This window comes from Oryctolagus cuniculus, chromosome 1 (assembly GCF_051225735.1).
Source record: "Oryctolagus cuniculus isolate XC-2025 breed Fujian yellow rabbit chromosome 1, ASM5122573v1, whole genome shotgun sequence".
Lineage (NCBI taxonomy): Eukaryota > Metazoa > Chordata > Mammalia > Lagomorpha > Leporidae > Oryctolagus > Oryctolagus cuniculus.
In genome coordinates this window covers 218,289,082-218,315,392 of record NC_142867.1, presented here as the reverse complement: position 1 = coordinate 218,315,392, position 26,311 = coordinate 218,289,082, and the positions used below count along the sequence as shown (strand labels likewise).

Here is a 26,311-nt window from a genome sequence, read left to right as displayed (position 1 = left end):
AACTCTTCATGCCCCCCCATCTTCCTCTGCCCCTCTGCCCTCCTCCTCTGCCAAAAGCCAAAAGAATACAACATGCTTCCCGATCACCTCCTCCAAGCCCCTTACCGTGCAAATGGCAAGCCTGAAGCACACAGATGATGGATTTGGCCAGCAGCGCACAGGGGAACCTGAGAACAGCATTCAGTTGCCGAATTCCCTGAAGACTGAAGTTTAAAGCAAAGCAAAACAAAAAGCTTCCTTGAGGACCAGTGAGGAAATAAGGCGATCATTCAGGAAGTCAGACATCTCACTATTTAAAAAAAAAAATCTTGGTGGGAGATTGAAAGATCTGCAAAGCTATAGAGTGATGTCTCAAAGCATTGTAGTCTTCATAGCCAACCCTGAGCTGCCCTGGTTCCGTGTTTTTTGGTCCTAGGTGCTATGTGACACTTCACATTCCTCGTCTCTGTTAGTCTCCCAAACAGCCCCTTTCAGTAGCTCAATTTAGCTATCTGGTTTTTTTTTTTAAACTTTGATTTTTTAAAAAAAAAAGTTTATTCTCATCTACTTGAAAGGCAGAGCAATGTGGGGATTGAGGGAGATCTTGCATTTGCTGGTTCACTCCCCAAATGCCCACAACAGTCAGGGCTGGGCCAGGTTGATGGCAGGAGCCTGGAATCCCATCTGGATCTCCCACATGGGTGGCAGAGCGACAGGGACTTGAGCTGTTATCTGCTGCCTCCCAGGGTGCACATTAGCAGGAATGCTGGATGAGAAGCAGAGTAGCCAGCAACAGCCAACATGGGATGTGGGCATCCCGAGTGGCGACCTAACCCATCGCAGCACAACGCCCACTCCTAACTCTCTTTTATACAGATGAAGAAACTGCGGTACTGACCATGCTGCTTTGATGCTGGGATGAGCCGGGGGGCTGAGGCATTACAGAAGGGGATGCCGGCTGGGAAGCCTTGCTTAGAACACCCACTCCACAGCTCACAATGTTCCCATTTGTCCACCCATGATAACAGTTGCTACACACAACACTGAAGCTCCCAGCGGCTCCAGGAGGGCAGGAACCCGGGGAGGGCAGGGGCCATGGCACCCCTGCTCCTGCTGAGTGCTCAAAATGTTATCTGCCAGAGCAGACAAGCCCCTCCCACTGGGGGGTGACGCGTGAACAGCGTGAAAGCATGAATGGAAGCCCCAGCTGACCATGCTGGTGTGCCCATGGCAAGGATGTTTCTCCCAGGGGCTTCTCTCCCCTGAACCAAGCTGGGGTTGGAGTGAGTGTCCTAGCGTTACCAATACATAATCCCCTAATTAAAGAAGCTCTTAGAGACTTCCCAGCAATCGGCTTACAGCACAGCAAGCTCCGTGAGGTCACTTCCACCGCTCTGCCACTTCCAGCCCACAGATGGGCTCCCAGCAATTTATATTTGTTGTGGTGACAGTTCTCCACCCCCCGCCCCGAAAGTGGAGAAAGAGAAATCAGCATGAATTCCATCTGTTTTACTACGAAGCACAGTGAGCACGCAGACTCTAGGGAAGTTACCTGTTGCCCAGACACTCAGTCTACCCAGCTGTCAAGTGGAGTATCCGTTTTGTGAGAGTGGGAGGATTGGGAGAAACAACCCCAGTACAGCATTTAGTCTTCTGCAAGTACTCAGTAGCAGTCCCTTTTGGCTGCTAACGAAAGAGGCCAGGACGAGCACCATGGCTCCTGTGCATTGTGGGCAAGGCAGCAGCCTTCTCTGCCCCCGATTGTCCCATCTGTAACCCAAAGGCAGAGAGGGAGGGAACCAAGGAACCATTCGGCAACTAATTACTGAGTACACGCTCATCCTTGGCCCAGCACCAGACACAGAGATAAGGGAGCCATGGCCCCTATTCTTATGGGACTCCCATGTGTAAGAGTTTTTTTTTTTTTTTAAGATTTACTTATTTATTTGAAAGTCAGATTTACATGCAGAGAGAAGGAGAGGCAGAGAGAGGTCTTCCATCTGCTTGTTCACCCTCCAATTGGCTGCAACTGTCAGAGCTGCACCGATCTGAAGCCAGGAGCCAGGAGCTTCTTCCAGGTCTCCCACGCGGGTGCAGGGGCCCAAGCACTTGGGCCATCTTCCACTGCTTTCCCAGGCCATAGCAGAGAGCTAGATCGGAAATAGAGCAGCCGGGACTCGAACTGACACCCATATGGGATGCCAGCACTGCAGGCAGCGGCTTTACTGGCTATGCCACAGTGCCGGCCCCTAAGAGTTTTAACAGAGATGGGTGCCAAGCATTGCAGGAGCACCAGGTGCATGCCAAACACAGTGATGGATACTGCACACAAGAGCACAAGGGATAGTCACAATAATGCCATGCCCCCCCTTTTTAAGATTTTTATTTGTTTGAAAGTCAGAGTTATGGAGAGAGGGACACACACACACACACACATCTTCCATCCATTAGGAGTGAGCTGGACTGGAAGTGGTGCAGCTGGGACATGAACCGGCACCCATACAGGATGCTGGCGTCACAGGTGGCGGCTCTACCCTCATGCCCCCGTTTCACAGGCAAGGGAACTCTGGTAGAAAAGCCCTCCATGATTTACCCAAGGTCACAAAGGTAGCAAATAGCAGAGAAGGGTTGTGGCGCCCTTCCTGCACAAAATCCCATGATTTTCTGTGACCATGAGACAGACCCTTTGGGAATTACACCGAGCCCAAGATAGAGACCTGCATCCCTTCCGTTCCTGCCATTGCTCTGCATTCTCTTTCTCTTGCCTCTCTTATCTCCCTGCACTTCCATCAATTTCACTGCATTATCTGGCAGTCATAGAGGCGGCTGTTTCCCCTCTCTCAGCCAATGCCATCCCCACTGACACAGCAGCCTACAGGCAGCCCATCGTCGCGGGCCTGGCGCCCGAGCGATAGCTCCAGTTGCTAATGTCTTTTCTCCAAGGACCCCAGAGCTCAAAAAAAGCCTCCGCCTGTCATCCAGCATCAGAGAGCTTTGCACCTCCTGATGAGCAGGCTGAGGACCCAGGTCCTCTCCACCACCTTGTCTCAGCACTGTCTTCTTCACAACCCCCTTCCCCTTCCTTCCACCACGGCTTCCCAGGCAGGAATCCTTAGCAACCTCACATGCGCCCAGCCCTGCTGTCTAGAGAGCATGTGGTCCTCACACCAGGCCCAGCAGGGCTGCTGGCCAGTTCAGCACCCTGAGTCCAACACCTGGGAGGCTGCGCTGCACCGTGGTTAACAGTCAGAGCTCTGGGGCCACACTATCTGGGTTCAGATTTCAACTCTTCCATGAACTACTTCCATGCCCGCGGATCTACCTACCTCTCTATGTCTCAGTGTCCTGTCTGCTTTACTAGGAGGAGGATGACAATTACGATGACAACGAAGATGATGACATCTCGCCTATAGAGTATCAGGCAGATACAAGTGTTTAGGGGCCAGCATTGTGTTACAGCTAATTAAGCCACCATTTTCAGTGCCAGCATCCTATATTGGAGCACCGGTTTGAGTCCTGGCTGCTCTGTTTCTAATCTAGTTCCCTGGGAAAGTGCCTTGGGAGGATGGCCCAAGTCTTTGGGCTCCTGACACCCACTGGGGAGACCTGGGATGGAGCTCCAGGCTCTGGCTTCAGCCTGGTCCACCACTGGCTATTGGGACCATTTGAAGAGTGAGCTAGCAGAAGTTCTCTGTGTGTGTGTGTGTGTCCTTCTATTACTCTGCTTTTCAATAAAATAAAATTTAAAAACACTTTTAAAAATGCAAGTGTTAAAGCAGTATTTGTCTCTCAATAAACATTAGCTATATTTTCTATATATCCTATATGGAAATTATGGACATGATCTCAAATTAATCTCTATTACCTTCTATGGAGACATTCCAGTGGATAAGAGGGAAGGATATATGCTCTGACTCACTGTGAAATAGAACAAGACTTTTTAACACTGTCATGGAAAAGAAGGAAGAGGGCCGGCACTGTGGCGCAGTGGGTTAATGCCTTGGCCTGAAGTGCCGGCATCCCATATGGGCACTGGTTCTAGTCCCGGCTGCTCTACTTCCGATCCAGCTCTCTGCTATGGCCTGGGAAAGCAGTAGAAGATGGCCCAAGTCGTTGGGCCCCTGCACCCACGTGGGAGACCTGGAAGAAGCTCCTGGCTCTTGGCTTCCGATCAGCGAAGCTCTGGCTGTTGCAGCCAATTGGGGAGTGAACCATCTAATGGAAGACCTCTCTCTTCTCTCTGTGTAACTTTTCCTTTCAAATAAATAAATAAATATTTAAAAAAGAAAAAGAAGGAATAATGGAAGGCAGTGGGTTAAGCCGATGCCTGCGATACCAGCCTCCCATATGAACGCCTGTTCCATGTCCCAGCTGTTCCACTAACAGGCCAGAAGCCCTGGAGCTAGTGTGCCTGAAAAGGCAGTGGAAGATGGCCCAAGTGCCTCTGTCACCCACATGGGAGACCAGGATGGAGTTTTTGGCTTTGGCCTTGCCCAGGCCTGATCTTCGTGCCACTTGAGGAGTGAACCAGCAGATGGAAGATCTCTCTCTCTCTCTCTCTCTCTCTCTCTCTCTCTCTCTGTCTTTCCCTTTTTCTTGGTAACTCTGCCTTCCAAATACTCTTTTAGGACACTTGAATTTGCAGCACGCTCTCATTTGCTGCACAGGGCACAACACACGCAGCCAGCAGCTGGCCTCTGGGGAGCCCCATTCCACGAGGGGCGGTGAAGCCACCTGCTGTGGCTCACACCGCTGGCGAAAGGGGAGCTTTGTGATCAGGAGAAGGGTTCTCTGCCTGATATCCAGAGTGCAGCTCCCTGTGTTGCCTCTTGGTCAAAACCAACACATAAGAAACAAACAGCAAACAAAAGCCCAGCTCAACACAGAGTACTCCTAAGCAGGTGCAGTCTGTGCGAAGCACAAAGCACCACCCAGTTCAGGCTTCTTCCTTCTCCATCTCTTCCATGGCTGCACCTGGGTGTCCAAGTTTCCAAGAATATGCACGGGGGATTGGCCAGAGCTGAGAAGCCACAGTGAAGAGAAATCAGCACCACGCTAGGAGAATAACATTTTCCTTCTGAAGAGGGCAGTATGCAGCCAAGGCCAAGTGCTCTCTGACAGGTTCCTCCCAGCTCCTCCGAAGCCCGCATTCCCCAGGGCTTATTTCTGAACAACAGACACATCTTCAGACATGGAATCGGATTCCTAGGATTTGAGCGCAGTCACACTGCCTCTGATCTGAGGGTGCACAGTGCCAGCTGATAGTAAGGTGGCTGTGCTGCGGGGCTGGGCTGTGTGGCTGCAAGAATCCCCAGCGCTTTCTTTTTCTGCTCTCTCACACGTGTCTGCCCTCCCAAATCCACCTCTAAGAAATTAAACAATAGCACAGGATCCCAGATGGTCTCTGATGTTTACAGAAGAAACTGTTTCTTTTTCTACTAAGACTTTTTGTGACAAGGTTTCTGCCGCCTAAGGCAAAACACTTTCTTGAAAACAGCCTTTGCTCAGAGATAAAATGTTAAGGGATCTTAGCTCTGGGGATGCATTTATTAAACCAATCACAGTCATTATAATTAGAATAGAAACTAGGTGAAAGCTAAGTATGAAATACATTTGCAGAAAATCTGAACCTCATACAATTAAGCCCTGTTTGGTGGCATTTTGAGGTATGCCATTAATACATTTTGGGAATGGAGATTAATTTTTTTCTACATATCTTAGGCTAGTTGCAGTAAAGTTTTCAAAGGCAGTTAAGAAGGAAGAATCTGGAAACATACTACAAAGTGCTAAACTTAGACCTGTAAACCGAATGTCCAATGTAGCCTGATTCTGGCTATTTAAAAAAATATTCCTCATACACTCCATCAAATATATTCACTGGGCATTCATTTAAGCTGTTTCAGTGACAATGAAGAAGAGAATTGATGCTGCCTAGAAAAAATATAGCTTTAATTCCTAACCTCCTGTTTTTGAAATACATGAAGTCAACAGTGTTGAAAAATCTTTCCACCGTTCCACGTTGTCCAGAGAAGAAAGTTCATCCTAGGGTTTCTTCACTCAGGTGTCACCTCCTCAATAAACCCCTTTAAACCCAAGCTCCCTCCGCCCTTACGACGCTGGTTCTCCAACTTTGCCTATTTACACCATCTTTCTCCCCAGCCAGACTGTGACCTCCCTCAGGTCAGAGTTCTTGTCCTTTATTATTTTGTTTTTTAGATTTTATTTATTTATTTGAGAGGTAAAATTACAGACAGTGAGAGATGTCAGAATTACAGACAGAGAGAAATGTCTTCCTTCCGCTTGTTCACTCCCCAAATGGCCGCTATGGTTGGAGCTGCACCAATCCGAAGCCAGGAGCCAGGAGCTTCTTCCAGGTCTCCCACGTGGGTGCAGGACTTGGGCCATCTTCTACTGCTTTCCCAGGCCACAGCAGAGAGCTGGATGGGAAGAGGAGTAGCCGGGACTAGAACCCGGTGAGCACATGGGATGCCCACGCCGCAGGCGGAGGATTAACGTACTGCGCCATGGCGCCGGCCCCTCTTGTCGCTTTAACCCAAATCTCCTGCATCCAATCCACCACTCGGGACAGAACAGGTGCTTGGAAAATGGTGAGTGAGGCGTGATCAAATCAGTAAATGAATGACTGGCCCCTCCACCCAGGTCCAGCTCAAACCTACTGCTCCAGGTGAGACCCCATCTCTCTGCCACCCCGAAGGGAAGCCATCTGGCTCCGCAGTGACAATTCCAGGGCAGTTTTAGGGAACACAGGGCTTGCATAGGAGAACGGCTTGGGAGAGGCTGTTTAGACTGGCAGGGATTGTGGTCTGTTTGTGTGCCTGCTACAGAGCTCCTTCAAAAGCCACTTTGAGGTATATGCAAGAGCTTAGCTTAGATTGTATTTGGGGGAGGAGGGCAGCGATGAAAGACTGGAGTATTTTATCGTTTTGACTTGAGATGGAAAGGTCTAGAATACTTCCCCCCAGCTCCATACGCACAGTAATTTCTGAAATAATTGCAGAACCACGTGCAGTTGTAAGAACTGATGCACAGACAAGCCATGTACCCTTCACCCGGTTTCCCCAGTGATGACAGATCACAGCCAGGAGGCAGACATCCAACACAATGTCACAATGCTCCTGTCTCATTCAGACTTCAGGAATTTTTTTTTTTGCACTCGTGTGTGTGTGTGTGTGTGTGTGTGAGTGATGCGCACACTTTATACTTCTGAAAACAGCTCCCAACCCGCCCTGGCGCGGTCCTGGAGACTGGGCAGGGGTGCGGTGTGATTTTTCCGCGCACCAGCAGGTGCCCAGCAGTGCCCACACACACGCTGGAACTTGCATGGCAGAGCGTGCGCAGGAGGGCTCGCAGTGTTCTAAGGCAGAACACCGAGCCCCGAGCGTCCAGTGTCTGAGAAACAAAAAGTTGGCAATTTCCCCTCCACAGTTGTGAATTAGCTGGCCGGCTAATTACTCCAACCCGATCCTGGTGCACAGGCTGCGATCGCCGCAGAAGCACAATTTTTAAGGCCCCTCTTCGCCAGGACCCCGGAGCCGCAGAAGAGCGGAGCTCCAAGGGTCCGCGATGCTCCCCCGCCCCTACCCCCACTTTCACCCCCTGGCTTCCCGGGGCTGGCCCGTTTCACCCCGTCTCCAGGCAACCGTCAGGCTCGCCAGGCGGGACGTCATTTCCTGAAGAGCCCGCGGGGGGGAGGGGGCGGGTAGGGGGAGGGGCGAGGGGGCGGGGCCAAGGCTGGGCTGGCGACGGCGACGGCGTCGGAACTCGCTGGAAGACTCGGCCCCGGGCTGCTCAACAGTTCGGAAAGTCCGGGCTCCGCGGCCGCGCGGCTCCGTCTGCGCCCCGGCGGCGCAGGGGCGCGGGGGCCCCCGGGCTGCTGCATCCCGGGGCGGCCTCGGACATGCCCCGCACCCCCTGCCGGACGCCCGCACGGCTCCGCTGGCGGCGACTCGGGAGGCTCGGGGACTAGCGCGACCCCTGCGCCAACTTCAGACTTTGGGGTCCCCCAGCCCGAGGGGAACGAGCAGCGCGGCTGGGGGAGCCCCGGGCGTGGTGTGACGGGGCGGTCGGCTTTACTGTGCCCGCCCTCCGGCCACCCGTGGGCTCCTTGCCCTCCGGGATGTAGCTGCGTCCCGGTGCCCCCCGGACTCCAGCCGCAGTGTCCGCGAGCTCCGGGCTGCGCCGCCAACTCTGCCCCCCGGGAGCCCGGCGCCGTCTCCGCGTCCTCTGGATCCCGGCCGACGTCCCCGCGTCCCCCGGACTCCAGCGTCCCCGCGACCCCAGGACTCCAGCAGCGCTGCTCGCCCGCCCCTAGGATCCAGCCGCTGTCGCTGCGCCCCCCACGCCCATCCTCCAGCCGCCGTCTCCGCGTCTCCCGAAGCCCAGGCTCCAGCCTTGATCTCCGCGTCGCCGGCGTCCAGCTGTCGCTCCGGAGCCCGCGAGTGCAGCGCCCCCGGGCGCGCGCCCCGAGTCCGGCCGGGCCCGGCGGGGAGATGAACGCGCAGCTGGACGGCCTGTCGGTGAGCTCGTCCTCCACCGGCTCGCTGGGCTCGGCGGCCGGGGCTGCCGGGGCGGGCGGCGGCGGCGGCGGCGGCGGCGGGGGCGCGGGGCTGCGGCTGCTGTCTGCCAACGTGCGCCAGCTGCACCAGGCGCTGACGGCGCTGCTGAGCGAGGCGGAGCGGGAGCAGTTCACGCACTGCCTGAACGCGTACCACGCGCGCCGCAACGTCTTCGACCTGGTGCGCACCCTGCGCGTGCTGCTGGACAGCCCGGTCAAGCGGCGCCTGCTGCCCATGCTGCGCCTGGTCATCCCGCGCTCCGACCAGCTGCTGTTCGACCAGTACACGGCCGAGGGCCTCTACCTGCCCGCCACCACCCCCTACCGGCAGCCCGCCTGGGGCGGCCCCGACGGCGCGGGGCCCGGGGAGGTGCGCCTGGTGAGCCTGCGGCGCGCCAAGGCGCACGAGGGCTTGGGCTTCAGCATCCGCGGCGGCTCGGAACACGGCGTGGGCATCTACGTGTCGCTGGTGGAGCCGGGCTCGCTGGCCGAGAAGGAAGGGCTGCGGGTCGGGGACCAGATTCTACGCGTCAACGACAAATCCCTGTCCCGCGTCACCCACGCGGAGGCAGTCAAGGTAGGGCTGCGCTTTGGCGAAGGAGTGGAGGGCGGAGTAGGGGCAGAGTGGTGGGGGCTTCGTGCTGTGTGTCTCCAAGCAAATCGCTAGACCTTTCTGGGCTCCATTGAGACTAGAATAGCTTCTTAGTTTATGGAGCAGATAGGTGCCCGGCCCTGGGGAAGTGCGGATGGTAATGTGCAAAATATGCACGGGCCTTGCCTTTGCGGGGCTTACAGGCTGCCGCAGGAGGTGGCTCTTAGTAAACACTCAGGCAAGCGTGTGATTACAACAGTCGAAAGGACTGTGGATTCCTGAGAGCGTTAGGAGCTGGGCTCTGCCTGGCATACTGTCAGTCATCAGTAGGTGGCCTCACCTGCTCTGCCCTGCTGTTGTGATTCTCCTCATCCTGTAGGTTTTGCCCCTAAGAGAAAGTTTTGTTAGTCCCCTAAGTGGCCCGTAGCGTCTGTTGGGGTGACGGCAGAGTTCCGGCACTAGAGCCTGCAGGTGTCGTGAACAAGTCACTTGGCCTCTCAGAAGCCCTGCTTCTCTCTACTTGGGCAGCCGGACAGTTGCTCCAGCCGAGGGGGTCCCTAACCGTCCTGGAAGTCAAAGAGAAATCCCCCTGCCCAGAGAGAGAGAGAGAGAGAGAGAGGAGAGTTTGCGCCTCTCGCGGCTGTTAACTGAGAAAAGTGATCCTGTGGCCGTGAGCTGCCAGGGATTCAGCGGTGCTGTGGAAGGGAGTGTGTGTGTTCTCTCATCTCCTGGCCTGGGGCTATGGAGAGCCAGGTGCAGTGCACATGGTGGGTGGTGTTTGGTTCGGGGTGGATTCAAGGATCCCTTGCAGGCATTGAGCACCCCAGATGCTCCCCCATTTGTGTACAAGAAATGAGGTGTTTGGGAGGAACAGAGCAACGCATGCTTTGCTGCAGAGAAATGCTTCCCTGGGGGGGGGGGCTGCCCGTGACCACCCCTCCACCCCGAGGCCTCCCGGTCCTCCCCAGCACTGGTGTTTAGAACCCTGGCCTGTGGCCTCCTGAGACAGAGACCTGCGGCCTCTCCCTGTGTGCTGTCCCCTGACCTGTGGCCAGGTGGGTCTTGAGCCACCTCCCGACCCATGCACCTGGGACGCCACCATCTGCTTCTTGACTTTGTCTTCCCTGCCGGTGGACCCCTGGTGGGGGTTGGGGAGGCCTGGGGCTTTTGGAAACTTCTTCGCAGCTTCTGGACAAAGGCCAGTTGATGGATACTGTTCCGGGGTGCGGTGGGCAAAGCTCTCTGTGGGTTTCTGTGCTACAGCTCTGTCTGCCTCTGGCCACATCAATCTTTTCCTTTGATCTAGCCTTCCAGATATTTATAAAGAAGTCCATTAGCCTTGCCCTCAAAAGGTCTGGAGTTCCCAGATGATAAATTTCTGCTCTAAAGATACTCGATCCAAATGGTCATTTATAAATGTGGATTCAATTTTAGTGGCAATTTAAAAAAGACTTGGGGGAGAGGTGAGAGGCTCTGGAATTGCTGTCAGTTAACCCAGATATGAAAAACCCCGACTCTCCATTCCCTTTGCACCTCAGCCGTGGCCGTGCGCAGAGGGTCGGGCTGCTTGGCCGTGAACTTCAGCTGATTGGCACGTCGCCCCCCTCCCTGCTCCCGTTAGGGTGCTCACATGCGGGATCTCCTGGCTGACCTTTCCTGAACAGTACCCCAGGGCCGCGCTGTGACTCGGGGCAGCACCAGGCCTTTGCTTTCGTGCATTTACTCCTGTTGCTTCCAGAACAAAACCCGAACCCTGCATGGCCGGGATAGGGTCCTTGCCGGAGAGGCTGAGAGGAACGGAGCTGCTCTTGGAGTGTGGGAGCCGGTGGTGGCGCAGGAGCCTGTGTGCACCAGGCCACCAGCCTCCCTTCGTCCCTGCCATTGTGCCGCCTTCTGATGGCGGCTGCTAGGCGGAATGACCCCCCTGCCCCTGGGCCAGTGCCAGACACCTAGCCTGCCTGGGCTGGACCCCTTAGGGCCCTTCAGAAGCCGCAGGTGGAGTGAGTGCCGCTTTGTGTCACCTTAACTCCGGGTGGGAGAGAGGCACAGACTAGACTGCAGCAGGTGCAATTTAAACCGGAGGAGGCGGAGCTTAGTCTCTGAGGCCATGGCCTTGGCGGGGTTGCCTGATGGGCAGATAGCTTCAGGGACAGTTTAAAAGAGCACCTGGGAGAGAGCCCTTGACACATTCCCACAAAATGAGGAGCACTGAGTCACCTCACTGCTAGCCTGGCACCGGTGGTCCCTCGGTCCCCCGGAGGGTTTCTCCCGCTGTCGGTGGGCCCAGCTCTGCGTGGCGCCTGGTCAGGATTGGATGGTAAGATGCATTACTGCTAACCCCACTGCAGACTCACCTCCAACGCCTCTGGCTCTCCTGCTCACGGCCCTCTGTCTGTTCCAGGACATGACCTTGCGTCTAGTAAGGGGTGTCTTTGCAATCTGAAAACCTTCAGTTTTCTTCTGGGATGAAAAGAGAGGTGCGCGGTGAGGGGAGACCCTCGGAACTTCCCAGAGGGAGAGATTAATAGAGGGATTACTTTTCTTTTACTTAAAAAAGTGAAATAAATTTTAGGTTGGGAGTCGAGGAGGGTCGCAGCTTTTTAAAGGGAGGATTGAGCTGACAAATTTTTTCCCGCTTCTCCTTCTGACAGATCTCATGGTCCTTGTTTTCCCAGAGTGTTTTGTCCTCTAGGAGGCCAGGCTGCCAACCCTCTTGGGGAAAAAACCATTTGCCAAATCAGCCCTGACAGGTCCAGGTAGGGTGAGCCTTTTGCTAGTTGCAATTATGTTGAAATGTTTGATTTTTGGAGAAATGTATCTTGAGTGAACAGGAGCCAAACTAATAACAGTAAAAGGTAGATCTTTCCAAGGTTTTCAGCCAAAGATGCTTGCTCCATCGGGCAAGGAGTCCACAGCCCCGGGCTATGGTAGGCTCTGCTGCGCTCGCTTGCTGTGTGACCTTGAGCAGGCTGCTCGGCCTCTCTGGCCCCAAGCTCAGTCTGTGATGTGCTCTACACGTGCTGCACAGAGGCGTGGGGAATACCTCCTCTCATGTTTGCCTGTTCTGGAACTGCCTTTGGCGAAGGCAGAGTAAAGCAAGTTGGCTAAGGATCGGGAGGCAGGAATCTGGGCAGCCTGTCTGCCATGCTCCCAAGTTAGGAAATCAATGGGTTCCACACTGTTCTGGGAGACCTTGACCTCTGTCTCTCAACCCAGGAACTCATTGCTATTGCCAAGTACATGAGAAACTCACAATAGGATTCTGTCGCCTCAGGCACCACCCTGGGAGTGCTCAGAATCAAATTCACGTCCCCACTTGTTTCCTGAGTCCCCCGGTGATGTGGAGAGCAGAACACGGGGTTTCTGAGTGCTGCTGTATGCATGGGTGTGTTTCATCTCAATAGAAAGAAAACTGCTTCACTGTATCCTCAGTGTCCCCGTGGGTAAGTCTAAGGAGTGTCACAGCATTTGGAATGTTCTGGAAGTTAAAAACTCTGGCTGGCTCTTTGAATCAATTCAAGAGTTATCACATGCTCCTCCCTGTGTATAGTAACCCAGGCAGAACCTGTTAGTAGCGACACACGTTTGTCAATTTCCCCTTACGCTTGGTTAGCCGACACTGTTACACATCACTGCCAGTCCCAGCTTGCTATCTGCAGCGTGGCTTCGCCTGCTCGGCTCCCTCCAGTATTCCCATCTGGAAACCTTGGGTGTTTCCTCTGGCCTTGCTTGTATCCTTGGGCCCTGCGAGCCCTGCCAGCCGTGACACGTGGAAAGTCCATGATTCATAAACCCTGTCTGGAGTGGCGTTGCGGCTGCTGCGTGTCTGGAGTGCGAAACAGTGCATGCAGAGGGTCCATGTCTTTAATTTAGTCTCATGTGTTTATTTGGCTCAAACTAATCCTCCAGGTTTTAGAAAATTATGATGCCTACCTAGGACAAAATCCTAGCTGAGCTGGCTGTTTACTGTTTGGATCAAGGGAGCATTTTGTAGGGTGCAAGACAGTACCGTTATTTATTTTGAAGGATCCACAGATTTTGAGAAGATTCTCACCTCCTGATTTGCGGCTGGGCACAAAAGAGAGAGACTCGCCCCAGTGCCAGCTTCTTGTTCCCTGCCATTCTTCCGTGCTGACAAGCCCACTGGTGCTTGGTCATGTGATGAAGCTGCAAAGAGAAAGGTGGGCCCTTGGCCCTTGACCGGGACACTGTGTGTGCGGGCACTTGCCTCCTCTGCCCGCCTTCAGCCACAGGCACGGCAGGCCAGCTATGTGCACCTGTCAAGTGCACACAGCCGCTTGCCTGCGTGCCTGTGAGCTCTGCTCACTGCTCATGGAGCCCTCCTCACCGCCCTAATCCTCCTTACGTCCTGCAGAGGGTTTTGCATGGAGGGAGGTGTCGGTCAGGGATTAGGCCCCAGCTGGCTGCCCCTAGCAAGGCTCTTGAATGCCCTCCTGCCACAGCCTTTGGTCTCCACAGCTGGGGAACCACAGACTTGTCCCCAGCCAAGACCAGAGAATCTGATTAGAAGAAATGACATTAAATGGTGCAGGTAGCTGGAGGCTGAAATCTGAGTCTCTCAAAGCAGATTCTTTTTCTGGTTTTAAACCCCCAAGCAAGAACCTGATAGGAATTCGGAGCTCACACAGTCTTCTGATTGTGCCCCAGGGTTGGGGCTGGTGCTGAAGGGTTCTGTGCTGCTGGGTTTCCCTTGTACTGTAGCAGCCTGGCTCGAGGAAGGGGTGCAGGGAGCAGGAATCCAGCTCTCTCCTCATTCCTTTCCCGTGCATTCTGGTGCCAGCACTGAAAGTGGCACCCTGGGGCCGGAGCACTTGGAGTTTTTTTTTTTTTTTTTTTTTTTTTTGACAGGCAGAGTGGACAGTGAGAGAGAGACAGAGAGAAAGGTCTTCCTTTGCCGTTGGTTCACCCTCCAGTGGCCGCCGTGGCCGGCGCACCACACCGATGGCAGGAGCCAGGTGCTTCTCCTGGTCTCCCATGGGGTGCAGGGCCCAAGTACTTGGGCCATCCTCCACTGCACTCCCTGGCCACAGCAGAGAGCTGGCCTGGAAGAGGGGCAACCGGGACAGAATCCGGCATCCCGACCGGGACTAGAACCCGGTGTGCCGGCGCCGCAAGGCGGAGGATTAGTCTAGTGAGCCGCGGCGCCGGCCGCTTTTTTTTTTTTAACAGACTTTTTATTTTCTTAGAGGGGTTTTAGGTTCACGGTGAAATTGAGGGGAAGGGGCAGAGTCGCCTCATATCTGCTGCCCCCACACCTGCAGAGCCCCCTGACATAAGCACCCCCCACCAGGAGGTACAGGTGCTGAGCTGATGAACTCACACTGACACGGTCCCTAGTGTCCATGGCTCTGTTTAACTTTGCTCTGCCGGAGGGACACTGGGGAGCAAAGAGGAGTACCTGCCGTGCACGGCGACCCACCTGTCCCATTTAATCTTCCCCAGAGCAGGCAGGGAGGCCCGGGGCAGATGAAATTACAGAGTCCGAGGTCACCTTTGGGATTAGGAACCAAGTGGCTTCTCTGCCCGGAGCCTGTCTTTGGGAAGCTGGCGTCAGCCCCCTGCTGGAAGAAAGGAGGATATGCTGGCATAGGGGCCCTTTACCAACCGCCCAGAGACTGACTTCCTGTTACTCAATGGGGACTCGAAATCTGCTCGGCCAAGTCCAGTGTGTCTGTCTCCGCCAACTCCGTCGTCAGAGGGATCATTCAGCCCACCACGCGCCAGTGGCTGCCACTTGCAAGACAGAGATGTACAGGGGACACGGCCCCTGTCCTCATGATGTCATAGGGGACGGAAGGGCATGGACCTGTCCACGGCCAAGGTCACCAAGTGTTTCCACTACTGCGATTGTCCTCTCCAAAGCAGCACCCGTCCCTCCCAGCCCCCCAGCGCTGTACCCTGCTGTAATTCCCTTCAGTGCACCTGTCGCTACTAGGAGGACATTGTTCACTGTCTGCCTCCCCCGTGACAGGTGAGCTCCCCAGGGACCAAGGTTGACTCCCTCGCTTGTTCGCAGCTCCCCAGCTCCTGGCACACAGTAGGAACTTGAATCAGTGAGTGAGGCTTTACTGAATGAACGGAACGATGTTGGTCCTAATCTATCACCAGTGAGTTCAGGCGTCCCTGGTCCCTGAATAGGAGATTGAAGAAAGCTCCCATGTGGCAGCATAGTAGGTGTGGCACGGAAAATTGGGGAAAACCGCAGGCTCTGGCATGTGCTTTGTCACATGTGTTGGGGTGGGCAGTGCACATGATATCTTAGAACCTCAGTCTTTACAGCTGTGAAATGGGCATAGCTACTTCCCTCCAGGGATGGTTGTGGGGACGAATGATGTACTGGGCATGAGAACATTGGAAACCCTCCCTGAGTGTTTCTGTGAAATGCCTTTAAGAAACGTGGTCTGTGCCTGGGTGGGCAGCAGCTCCCCTCTGCCCACCCCCCCCGCAGCCCACATCCATCCTGCGAGGCCTCTGTGGCTGCTTCTTTAGCCCCTCTGCTCTTAATTGAAAAACCCCATTCCCAGATGCAGCTTCTTTGAGCAGCTCACCTCTGTGATTCCAGAGTAGAATTATTTTTGCATTCTGAAGCAATCAATGAACCAGTTTGGAGTGAAAGACATCTTCTGGTATTTTATTTAAAAAAAAAAAAAAAAAAAAGCAAAAAACCCCTCCACTTTGGGTAGCAGGAAGCACTCATTCCCGGCAGAGGCCACGCCCCCAGCAGTCGCTGGTGTGTGGAAGCTGCTATGTTCCAGCGTCTAGCATGCATGCGTAGCTTTGTTTTTTCCTCTGCCAGTCCCAGCACCTCGCCTCCTTCCTCCTTTGAGGATTTGTGTTCTTTGGCTAGATTGGCTGGGGCTTTGCTTCAGCCGGCAGCTGGTCTCAGAATTATTTTTCCTCTCTACCTGAGTTTCATAAAATCAGCATCCCTTCAGCACGGAATGCAAAGCCAATACATCAGCCCTCTGCAAACAAGCCCTGTGATGTCTTCTCCCCCGGTTTCAAAGGCTGCAGGCGACAGGAGGAACATGGTTAAGTGACATCAAAGAGGCTGATTCCATATACACAGGTGTTAGGGGCTTACAGGGGGTGATTCACCAGCCAGAGCTTGCTTGAGAGTTAGCCAGCCCTGCAGGCAAGTCTTCACTGCACTAAGGCTTGGGAACCCCTCCCTTCCCTGAGGACCCCTCCTCAGCGCCCCCATCTGGAGCCACAGAAAGGGTTGACCTGTCCCAGCCTTCGCTCTGGTGGAGCCAGACTCCAGACGTGCAAGCTCATCTGATAACACTGGAAAAACACAAGGAAGAGAGCCCTGGACCCAAGAGGTCAGAGCTGGAGTGGGGTTCATCTGACAGTGTTCCTGGGCTGTGACCTGGGCAGGTAGGTCCTTTTAGAGACCCCTCCCCCCGCCCCACATAAAGAGAGAGAGAGAGACAGGCAAGTCTTTTTGCCTCTCTTAGAGACCCCCCCACATAAAGAGAGAGAGAGAGAGAGAGCGCGACAGGCAAGTCTTTTTGCCCCTCTATGACTTAGAGACCTCCATACACACACACACACACACACACACACACAGGTAGGTCCTTTTGCCTGACTTAGAGGCCTCCCTACACACACACGCACACACACACGCACAGCTCAAGCTGGCTCCCAGCCCTCACAGACATCACAAGTTCAGAAAACATGGCCCTGGAGGTCCCGCCGCAGGCATTGTAATGAAGAGAGTTATCGACGGCATTCACTTGGCTTTGAATGTCTTCCGTTGTGCCTGCTTGGTTTTAGTGCTCTTGGAAGAACCCGTCGGGCCGCAGGGGCCGCGTGTGCGCGTGGTCCATTGTCGCTGTGTGAATTGCCGAGTCATTTCCTCCATGTGATCAATATCCCCGCCTAAACGGGATATTTCTTTCAGGATGTGATTGCGCCTCTCTCTGGCTTTGGGCCTCTGCGTTTTCACTTTACAGCGGTCTGTTGTCAACCCCAGGGGTCGAATGGATTTGTGTGTCCCTACCCTCCCGTCCGATTTTCTGTGACGTTGTCGTAACAAATGTGGGGAGGCCGCGCAGCCAGCGGCCCAGCGTGTGACGGCTGCCGCCTCACCTTGTTCCACAGCATCTTTCCCTGATGGGCTCCCCGGGGGCTCTCACGAGGCGGGAGAGGAGGTGGCAGTTTCCAGAGCCCATTAAAGCAATTAATGCAGGCGAACGTGGTGATTGGAGAACTTGGGCTTCTGCGCTTGAAAACAAACCCAAACCTGTAATTTATTTGAACTGCGTCTGAAATAATGTGCCAGGCCACATCGAGAGTTTTTCCAGCGAGGACAAGGAAAGAAAAGTGGTCCGCCTTTCAGACGTGGACCTGCCACATAGTGGGAGACCTCCCACCAAAGGTGGGCGGAGGGTCTTCCTCCCGCCTTCCCACTCCTCCCCGCCCCCGAGCAGGGGCTGCCTGCTGTTGGTGCCTCTGGGCCCAGCGTACTTGTGTCCTTGGCTTCATCGCTTTGCTTCTGCTCCCCTTCTCTCTCGAGCCCTCTTCTCATTCCAAGAGCCCTTCCCAAACTGAGATTCTAAGACCCGCACGCAGCCATCTCCCCCTGTTCCTTCCCCTCTCTCCAAACCTCTGTGTCTCCCCGGTTTCCTAGCCTTTGCATCTCTGAGCAGGATCCGCGCCTGATATCAGTGGATTTATTTGTTGTCTCTATTTTTAGCTCGTATCCAGCCTTAGGAATCATCTTTATTTGCTCCGGAAGTCCTGGCTCCTCTCCCGCCCTGGGATGGCACCTTCCCTCGCCCTTAAGCCATGGCCATCTCCCAAGGCATTGACCTTGGCCGGTTTCTGCCCCATAGGGTCCTGTTGAGGACTGCACCAGCCCCAGGGGGGTTGCTCTGAGCTCCCTGCAGAGATCTCAGTCCACACACCCCCTCCTTGGTTGTGGCTGCTTCCTCCATAGTCCGTCTGTCTCCTCTCTTGCTCACCTGCCCTGCAGCCCATTCTCCATCCTGGGGGTAGGATGGCTTTTTGATGTTTCTGTCTGCTCCAGCCATGCTCTGCCTGGATCCCTGCTCCTGAGCTGGGGGGCTGCAGGGTAGGGGCTGAGCCCTTTCCCCTGGCCTTCAGGCTGCCTGGGACCTGGTCCTGTTTATCTGCGCACAAGCCTCTTCTCCAGCTGCTCCCCAAGCAGAGACCAGGCCAGCAAGCACGCTCCTCTGAGACAAGGCATGGATTCGCTCCACCTGTTGACACCCATGGGTGCTGTTAGGCCTGGCCTCTGTCACCTTCCCCAGCAGACCTGGCCACCCACCCTGTCACTCTGCCCGTGGGTGGGATCCTTCCCTTCCTCTCCTCGGTCCCCTCACTGTCACTGCCTGCTTTGCTTCTGTCATAACACAGATAATATATTTCCCGCTGTTTTCTTCCCTCTGTTGCTCAGTGTATGATAATAACCTTTGTATTGAGCGAGGGCTCGCAATGAGCCAGACACTGTTTTCAGACCCTGTCTGTACAAACCCATTTCAGCCTCACAATAGCCCTTGCAGGGAGTTTGCCACTTGCTAATTGTCACAAAGATAGAAAGTGGTGGGGCCAGTGCTGGTGGAGCAGCGTGTTCAGCCGCTAACTGACGCCGACATCCCGTATGGGCACAGGTCTGAGTCCTGGCTGCTCTATTTCTGATCGAGTTCCCTGCTAGTGTGCATGGGAAGGCAGCAGATGATGGGCCAAGTGCTTAGGCCCCTGCACTCACGTGGGAGACCTGGATGCACTTCCAGGCTCTTGGCTTCAGCCTGGCCCAGCCCCAGCTGTTGTGGCCAATAGGGAGTGAACCAGCAGATGGACAATATCAGTCTCTTTGTAACTCTGCCTTGCAAATAACTGAATCTTAAAAAGCAGGGAGAGAGGGAGGGTGAGGGTGAGGGGGAGAGTGGCAGAACCAAGCTATGTGTTGGCCCCAGTTTTGCCGACTTGAGGGATTGTGCCTTTACCGCCATCATGGAGAGAGGTGAGATCCACAGTGGCTCTGGAGCCACGTTTCTGGGTTCGAATCCTGACTGGAGCCCTGAACAAGCTTCTAAACCTCTCTGATTCTCAGAGTCCTCCTCAGTCAAATCACGATGTGAGCCAGTCGCTTCACTTCCGGGCAGGTTTCCTCATCACCATGACAAGGATACTGACGCACTGCCGCGGACCTCGTACCGAAGCACCGGGAGCACCTGCGGGTCTGAGCACTCGGTGCTTACCTGCTGGTTCACACCGCTGCCTTGGTGGAGCTGTTTTCCTGTACGATGGCACCCCTCCTGTCTGGAGAAGGCACAAAATACATCCCCAAGGTGCTGCGAGTGTTAATGAAATGCACCACGTTGACACTCTCTGTGCCCTCTGGAGCTCTGCCCGGCCTCCGGGTGCAGCCCCGTGGAGGGGAGAGGAAACAGAATCGGAAGAGGAGGTGGATTAGAACCCAGGGCTTCCTGCCTTTTCAAGTGCACAGTCATGACCATGACCCTCAGCTGCTTTAGCGGGGAAGCAGGGAGTGCAGCCCGTACGGTGGCAGCCGGAGTGGAGGTTCTGCAGAACCTGCTTAAGTGTCCTCCCCCCGTCTGTCCTTTAAGGAAATGGAGCCAATTGATGAGGAGGCCCAGGTGGCAGCCGCCCTGCCCTCTCCCAGACAAGTCCACGCGCTTTATTGACCAGGCGTCAGGGACAGAGGCGGCGCTGGGCACTTTAACCCTTGTTTTCTTCTTCCTCTTGCCATGCCTGACCTCTATCAGGTTTTTATGCTGTTCCGTGTCTCTGTCGGTTCCCTGCTCCGGGGCTGTGATCTGTGCTTAAGCCCCATTGGACTAAACCAGTGCCCGTGAAACCATCACGTTGAAGGGTGGGGTCTCTGATTCCTCTGCGCTACCACGGAACTGGGTCAGAACACCCAGGGGTGAGAACAGGGTCACAGACTAGACAGCCTGAAGGACTGCGGTTTTTTTTTTTTCTTTTAAAGATTTATTTTATTTATTTGAAAGTCAGAGTTACACAGAGAGAGGAGAGGCAGAGAGAGAGAGGTCTTCCATCCGATGGTACTCCCCAGATGGCCGCAATGGCCGGAGCTGTGCCGATCTGAAGGCAGGAGCCAGGAGCTTCTTCCTAGTCTCCCATGTGGGTGCAGGGGCCCAAGAACTTAGGCCATCTTCTACTGCTTTCCCAGGCCATAGCAGAGAGCTGGACAGGAAGTGGAGCAGCTGGGTCTCAAACCGGCGCCCATATGGGATGCCAGCGCTTCAGGCCAGGGTGTTAGCCCACTGCGCCACAGTGCCAGCCCCGGGACTGCTGGTTTTGGTTCATAGGAAATGGGTAGAGAAGAATCCGTGGAGACTCATCTTGAAAGCCAGTGCTTGTGCGTCTGTGTAGGTGTGTTTATTTCTGCCTGTATCTGAATGACCTCAGATCTGTGAACTCAATTTAAACATTGTGGAAAGCCCCCAAAACAGAAGAAAATAACAAAAATCATTGATATTCATACCTACCTACCTACCTACCTACCCATGAAGTAATTGCTGTTAATAGTTTGATTCCTGTCTCCCCCAAAAGACGTTTCTGTGGGAATTCGCTATAAACCTGCCCTTCCAGAACACGGGGGTCTGACCTGCCCCCTCTGCCCAGCCGTGTGTCCCAGCTGTTTCCCCACTTTGACATGTTTTTAGAGCTTGGATTTTTAATGACTGCATGGTGTAGCAGAACACGGAGGTACCTGATTTATCTAACTAATTGCTTGTTGGACAGTTTGTTTTGTTAAATATTATCCATAATGCTGCTTCAAAGATCCTTGTGCATTAATCTTTAAGCACATCTCAAATGATTCCTCGGGCTGTCTGGCTCGCAGTGGTGTGGGCTTTGCAAAAGGCATAATTTTCAGACATTTAAAAAAAATTCATTTATTTATTTGAAAGGCAGAGTTACAGAGGGGCAGTGGCAGAGAGGGAGAAAGGTCTTCCATCCACTGGTTCACTCCCTAAATGGCTGCATCTCCAGAGCTGAGCTGATCCAAAGCCACAAGCTTCTTTGGGGTCTCCCATGTGGGTGCAGGGGCTCAAGGACTTGGGCCATCTTCTGTTTTCCCAGGCTTTATCAGGGAGCTGGATTGGAAGTGGAGCAGCAGGGACTCAAACTGGCACCCACATGGGATGCTGGCACTGCAGGTGGCAGCTTTACCCACTGCACCACAGTGCCAGCCCCCAGACTTTTGATAACTGTTACTGTTGCCAAACAGCTCTTAGGAAGGATGTTAAAAAAAATCTTATTTTTTTTTTTTGAGAGACAGAAATGGACAGAGTTCTTTCTTCTCCAAATGCCCACAGCGGCCAGGGCTGAGCCAGGGCTGGAGCGGGGAGCCAGGACTTTGATCCAAGTCTCCTACATGTATTGGCAAGAATCCACTTACTTGGACCATCACCACCACCCCAGGTCTACAACAGCAGGAACCTAGAGTCAGGAGCCGGAGCCAGGAATCAAATCCAAGCACTGTGATATGGGACGTGGTGTCTTAACTGGCATCTTAACTGCTAGGCTGAACACCTGGCCCTAGAATTCGGAATTTTTTGTACTTCCTACCAACATTAGCAGTGGGAGGTTACATTTCTTTTCTGTTTTTTTTTTTTTTTTCAATCTGATAGAAAAGTATCCTATTTTAATTTGCATAATTTAAGTAATAAAATTGAACTCTTTTACATGTTTTGTTTATATGTGTGCATATGTATTCACACACTTTTTTTTTGGTGCAGAACTTCCTTGATATCCTGTGCCCATGTGATCACAAGTTTCGTGTTTTGATATCAAATTTATCAGTCTTTTTAAAAAATTTGTTCATTTTTATTTGAGAGACAGAGAAAGAGAGATCTTCCATCTGCTGGTTCACTCCCCGAATACCTGGGGCAGACCGAAACCAGGAGCCAGGATCTCTCTCCAGGTCTCCCACACGGGTGGCAGGGAGCTCATTAGCAGGAAACAGGAGCTGGAAGCAGAGCTGGGACTTGAATTTAGGGACTCTGATAGGTGAAAGGGCGTCCCAAAGGGCGGCTAAACCCACTGCACTACAATGCCTACCACTCCATGCTGGTGTCTGCTGAGCAGACTTTTAGGAGATGGTTGATTCATCCACCTGGAATCCAGCTCTTTCCATCCGAGGTTGAATTAAATGGGGAGCTCATCAGCTTTTCAACTGAGAAGGGCCAGAGGGTGTTGAGTGTGGGCTGTAGGATGCCTGGGAGGGGAATAAACTCCATAGCGTACCGAGAGAAAGAGATGAATGTAAACAGATATTCCTGACGGATCTGAGTGCGTGTGACATCGATCTGAAACTATAAAACGCTCCATTGCTAACTCACTGTGGCTCATGTGGAGCGATTATATTTATAACTGCTAGAATCTTGTTTGTTCTTCCTTTACCCCAAAAAAAAAAAAAAGCATAAAGAGACAAAATTTAAAAGAACATTCGTAAAGCAATTTACTTAAGTTACAAGGGACTAAAAGCCAGGCTTAGTGGATAATTGAAGAATTGCATTAAAAAGGAATCGATATATTTCTGGAATCTGCTCTGTCCTCTGCTGAGTTGTTTGGCTGAGAAGTGCGCCCCCTGATGGCCACTGTTCTGCAGGCTTCTGGGAGGGTCACCCCCGAAGGTCAAGGTTCTTTGCCCTTCTTCGCTTGCTGATGCTTTTGTTTCTCCCGCAGCCGTGGCTCACTGAGACGTTTAGGAGCAGTCACAGCAGAGAGCCGGGACCTTCAAATGTCAGGTCCCTGTTCCAGCCCCTGCGCGGCCCGTGTCTCCGGCACAGGAGCGGGGGTCATGTTCTGCTCCATCCCAGCCTTGGAGAAGTTCACACTCATAAAGAGAAGAGGGTGCTGGGAGCAAACCGTGGTTTTGTGTAAACCGCTTTTGTGAGGCTCGAAGGAAAGGCACATTTAAATAGCATTAAAGAAAACCAGGAAGAGGAGAAGAACGCCGCATCGCTGTCTCCCACCTGGTCATCGGCCCTTTCTCTGCCACCTCCTCTGGCCTTGCCGCCGGGGACCCCCGTTTCCTGATTGTTGAGCCTCCTGCTTGCTGGCGCTTTCATGTGGGGCAGATGCAGTCGTGTTGTTTTGTGATCTTGAAGTTGAGCTGTTTCAGGGAGGGGCCTTGGAGGGGCGCACACAGCTGCCCTGCAGCAGCACAAGCAGACGAGGGGGTGGGGAACAGACGGGCCGCGGGGAGGCCTGGTGCTGCCTCGGCTGTGTGATGAGCACACAGATGTTGGGGAAGCTGTGGTTCTTTGAGAAATAGTGAATTCTTACCACGCCGCGACTGGCCGTGTCATTATTCCAAGAGAATATAGATGAGAGCGCAGTTTGTGGATTTTGATTGAAGGGAGATTTACAAATGCCATGCGTTCTCAGAACAGACGTGGCAGCTGCAAAGCATTTGTGGGGAAGGGGGGAGCGAATTCGGAGGAGAAAGCAGAGTAACTGCCCAGGCATCTGGGACGAGCGGCTCAGCTCCCAGCTGCACGGAGAGGCCAGGATTGAGCATTCACTCATCCACTCCGCAGCGGGATTCGAGCCTCTATAGTGTCACGTCGCACTCTCTGTAAACCCCACATAGCTCATGTACGTACTTGCTAGTGTGCTTATAATTAATACACTTACTGATGTCAAAAATCAGATGACCTGAACAGCACATTCTGAAAACGAGAGATGAGTGTGTGTGTGTGTGTGTTGCCTTTTATAGGGACTGTATTTCATCATGTTAAAAATATTTAGTTATTTATTTAAAAAGCAAGATGAAGAGTGCGAGAGAGAGAGAGAGAGAGAGAGAGAGCAGCTGGGACTTGAACCAGCTCTCTGATGTGGGTATACCCAGGTGTGGCTAAACCCACTGCACCATGACACTGGCCCCAGCATTTCATCCTTAAATTGAATTCGGAGCTTCCTAGCAACCAAGGCAAAAACGGAAAATGTATTTTTTTGACTTTTCTAGAGAGGTGGCTGATTCCAAGAGGGAGGCATCCTTGCATTTGGGGACTCACTCACCCCCGACGGTGTTTTCTGCTTATTGATATATTTGTGACCCAGTGAAGAGTGTCCTGGCTTCCTGACCCATTGAGAGAGGCGTAGATCAGGTGATCATTGTATAAGAATGTTGAGAGGTGTCCTTTCGGAGGTGGGGAGCAGCACATGTGAAGGCTTGCCGTGGAACAGAGCTGAGAGCACTTGATATGTACGGAAAGCTCAGGTGGCAGGGGCTGGCTGTGCGGGCCTCAGGTGCACTGCTCGGGGTTTGCGTTTTCCAGCAGAAGCAGTGCGGAGAGCCTAGGGCAGGGGAGGGACAGGGCCCACTTTTACTCCCGATGTTTATTTTACCTTAATTTGAAAGGCGCACACAGAAAGAGACAGAGATCTTCCATCTGCTGATTCACTCCCCGGAAGCCCACAATAGCCAGGGTTCAGCCAAGCCCAAGCCAGGTGCCCAGAGCTCATCCCAGGTCTCCTACATGGGTGGCGGGGACCCAAGTACTTGACCTGCTGCCTCCCAGGGTGTGCATCGGCAGGAAGCTGGAATTGGAAGGGAGGCCAGACAGGAACCCAGGCACTCTGAGTGGTGTCTTAAATGCTGCACCAAATGCCCGCCCCCTACTTAGCATTCTTAAAGGATCCTGCGGTGGTCTGCAGGTGCCAGTGCTGGGGACTGAGAGAGGAGGCTTGGAGCCATTAGTGGCTGCCATCAGATGAACTTGACGCAGATAAAAATGGTGCAGGTGGAAGGAGTTCTATGGACAGGGTGCTCATTAGGACTTCACTTTCCCGTGTCATTAAAATATGCCACTGGGGCAGAGTCCACATCGCCAATTTCTTCCCTTCCTGTAACCGGGGCTGTGTGGGGAGGTCTTGCTGGCCCATGTGGCTGGACCTGGCACCCAGTAAGGGCTCAAGAGTCTAGGGCCAAGATGGAGGTTGACCTTGTGTTATCTGAACCCCTTGAGCTGCAGGCGAGAGGCAGTGAGGAACAGCGGAGAGGGGGCTCAAGTTGAGGGAGTGCAAGGTTTCTATGCAAGCCCCACCTCTTATCCGCTATGCCTCTCGTAGGACACTTCACCACCCGGTCTCTGCATCCGTGCAATGGGAAGAAGAAAACCTGGTCGCCATTGCAGCTTGGCTGCTGCTGCTAACCTTAGCCACCGTTTGTGGTGCACCTGCTGCCCGGTGTCAGATGTTGTGTGCCCCTTATCTCATCAGTCCTCATTTGGCCCACACAGCAGCTCTGTGGGGCCAGGCACGGGTAACCCATTGAACAGGTGAGAGAGCTGAGGCCCACAGAGACAAGTCAGTCGTCTGAAGCCTCCTAGCTAGGGAGGGGCGGAACACTGTATGGTAATGGCTTCCTGGCAAGTGTGTCTTCCACTGGAAAGCTCTGGGAGTGCAAGTCTCCACCCTAAGACATCAGTTACCCTTTGTGTTTCAAGATCCTTTGCAAAACTCTAGGGAGCAAGGTTTGCCTAACCCCAGATGAACTGGGAGATGGGGCTTGTGGAGGAAAGCTTGCAGGAGAGTGGATCCCTGCACCAGAGAGAGTGCTGCCTTGGGAGAAGACCACAGCGGAGGTCTCTCCCAGCCCCATCCAATGGCCCAGAACACAGGGCTTCTGTAGGCCCAGGTGGCATAGTGCTGCCCCCTGCAGGTGGTTGTAGGAACTGCGTGGGGGAGAGAGGCTTGCCCCCTCCACCCCTGCACATCCTCCCAAAGAACGGGATCCCATAGATAAAGAGGCACTGCCCCTTGCCCTAGGAGAGTGAGGTGCACGTGCACGTGTCGTCAGGCTGACATATCAAAGGATGTCCATTGCATGTGTCTGTGCTGGCAAAAAACTGGTAATTGATAGGGAAGTGAAATCCAAAGTGGGGAACCTTGGCAGCCAGTGGGCCGTAGGGCCAGAGGAGATGAAATTAACATCCCTGAACAGGCGCCGGAAGACCCCGCAGTCCGTTTTCAGCGGGAACGCGGAGGCTGCAGCAGGAGATGCTCAGAGTGCGTCCATTTCTGTCAAAACCAGGTGACAGCGTTGTGCATGTCCGCACACGTGTTTACGACATACAAGGACGAGTGAGGGAGGCCAGACGCCAGAATGCGGCAGT

At 53.7% G+C, this 26,311-nt stretch overlaps 1 protein-coding gene across 7 annotated transcripts in view; it reads left to right on the top strand.

Moving 5' to 3' along the window:
* Nucleotides 1-7,710: 7,710 nt before the first annotated feature.
* Nucleotides 7,711-26,311, top strand: part of WHRN (whirlin) — a 92,877-nt gene continuing 74,276 nt past the window's right edge. For 6 of the 7 annotated variants that reach the window (XM_017350106.4, XM_017350105.4, XM_008273395.5 and 3 more), the window contains exon 1: nt 7,718-9,131. In XM_017350106.4, the coding sequence (XP_017205595.3) occupies nt 8,490-9,131 (642 nt within the window). In that variant the 5' untranslated portion in view covers nt 7,718-8,489. Of the gene's footprint in view, nt 9,132-26,311 lie in introns of all 7 variants that reach the window. The other variant, XM_017350103.4, reaches the window with a different exon arrangement.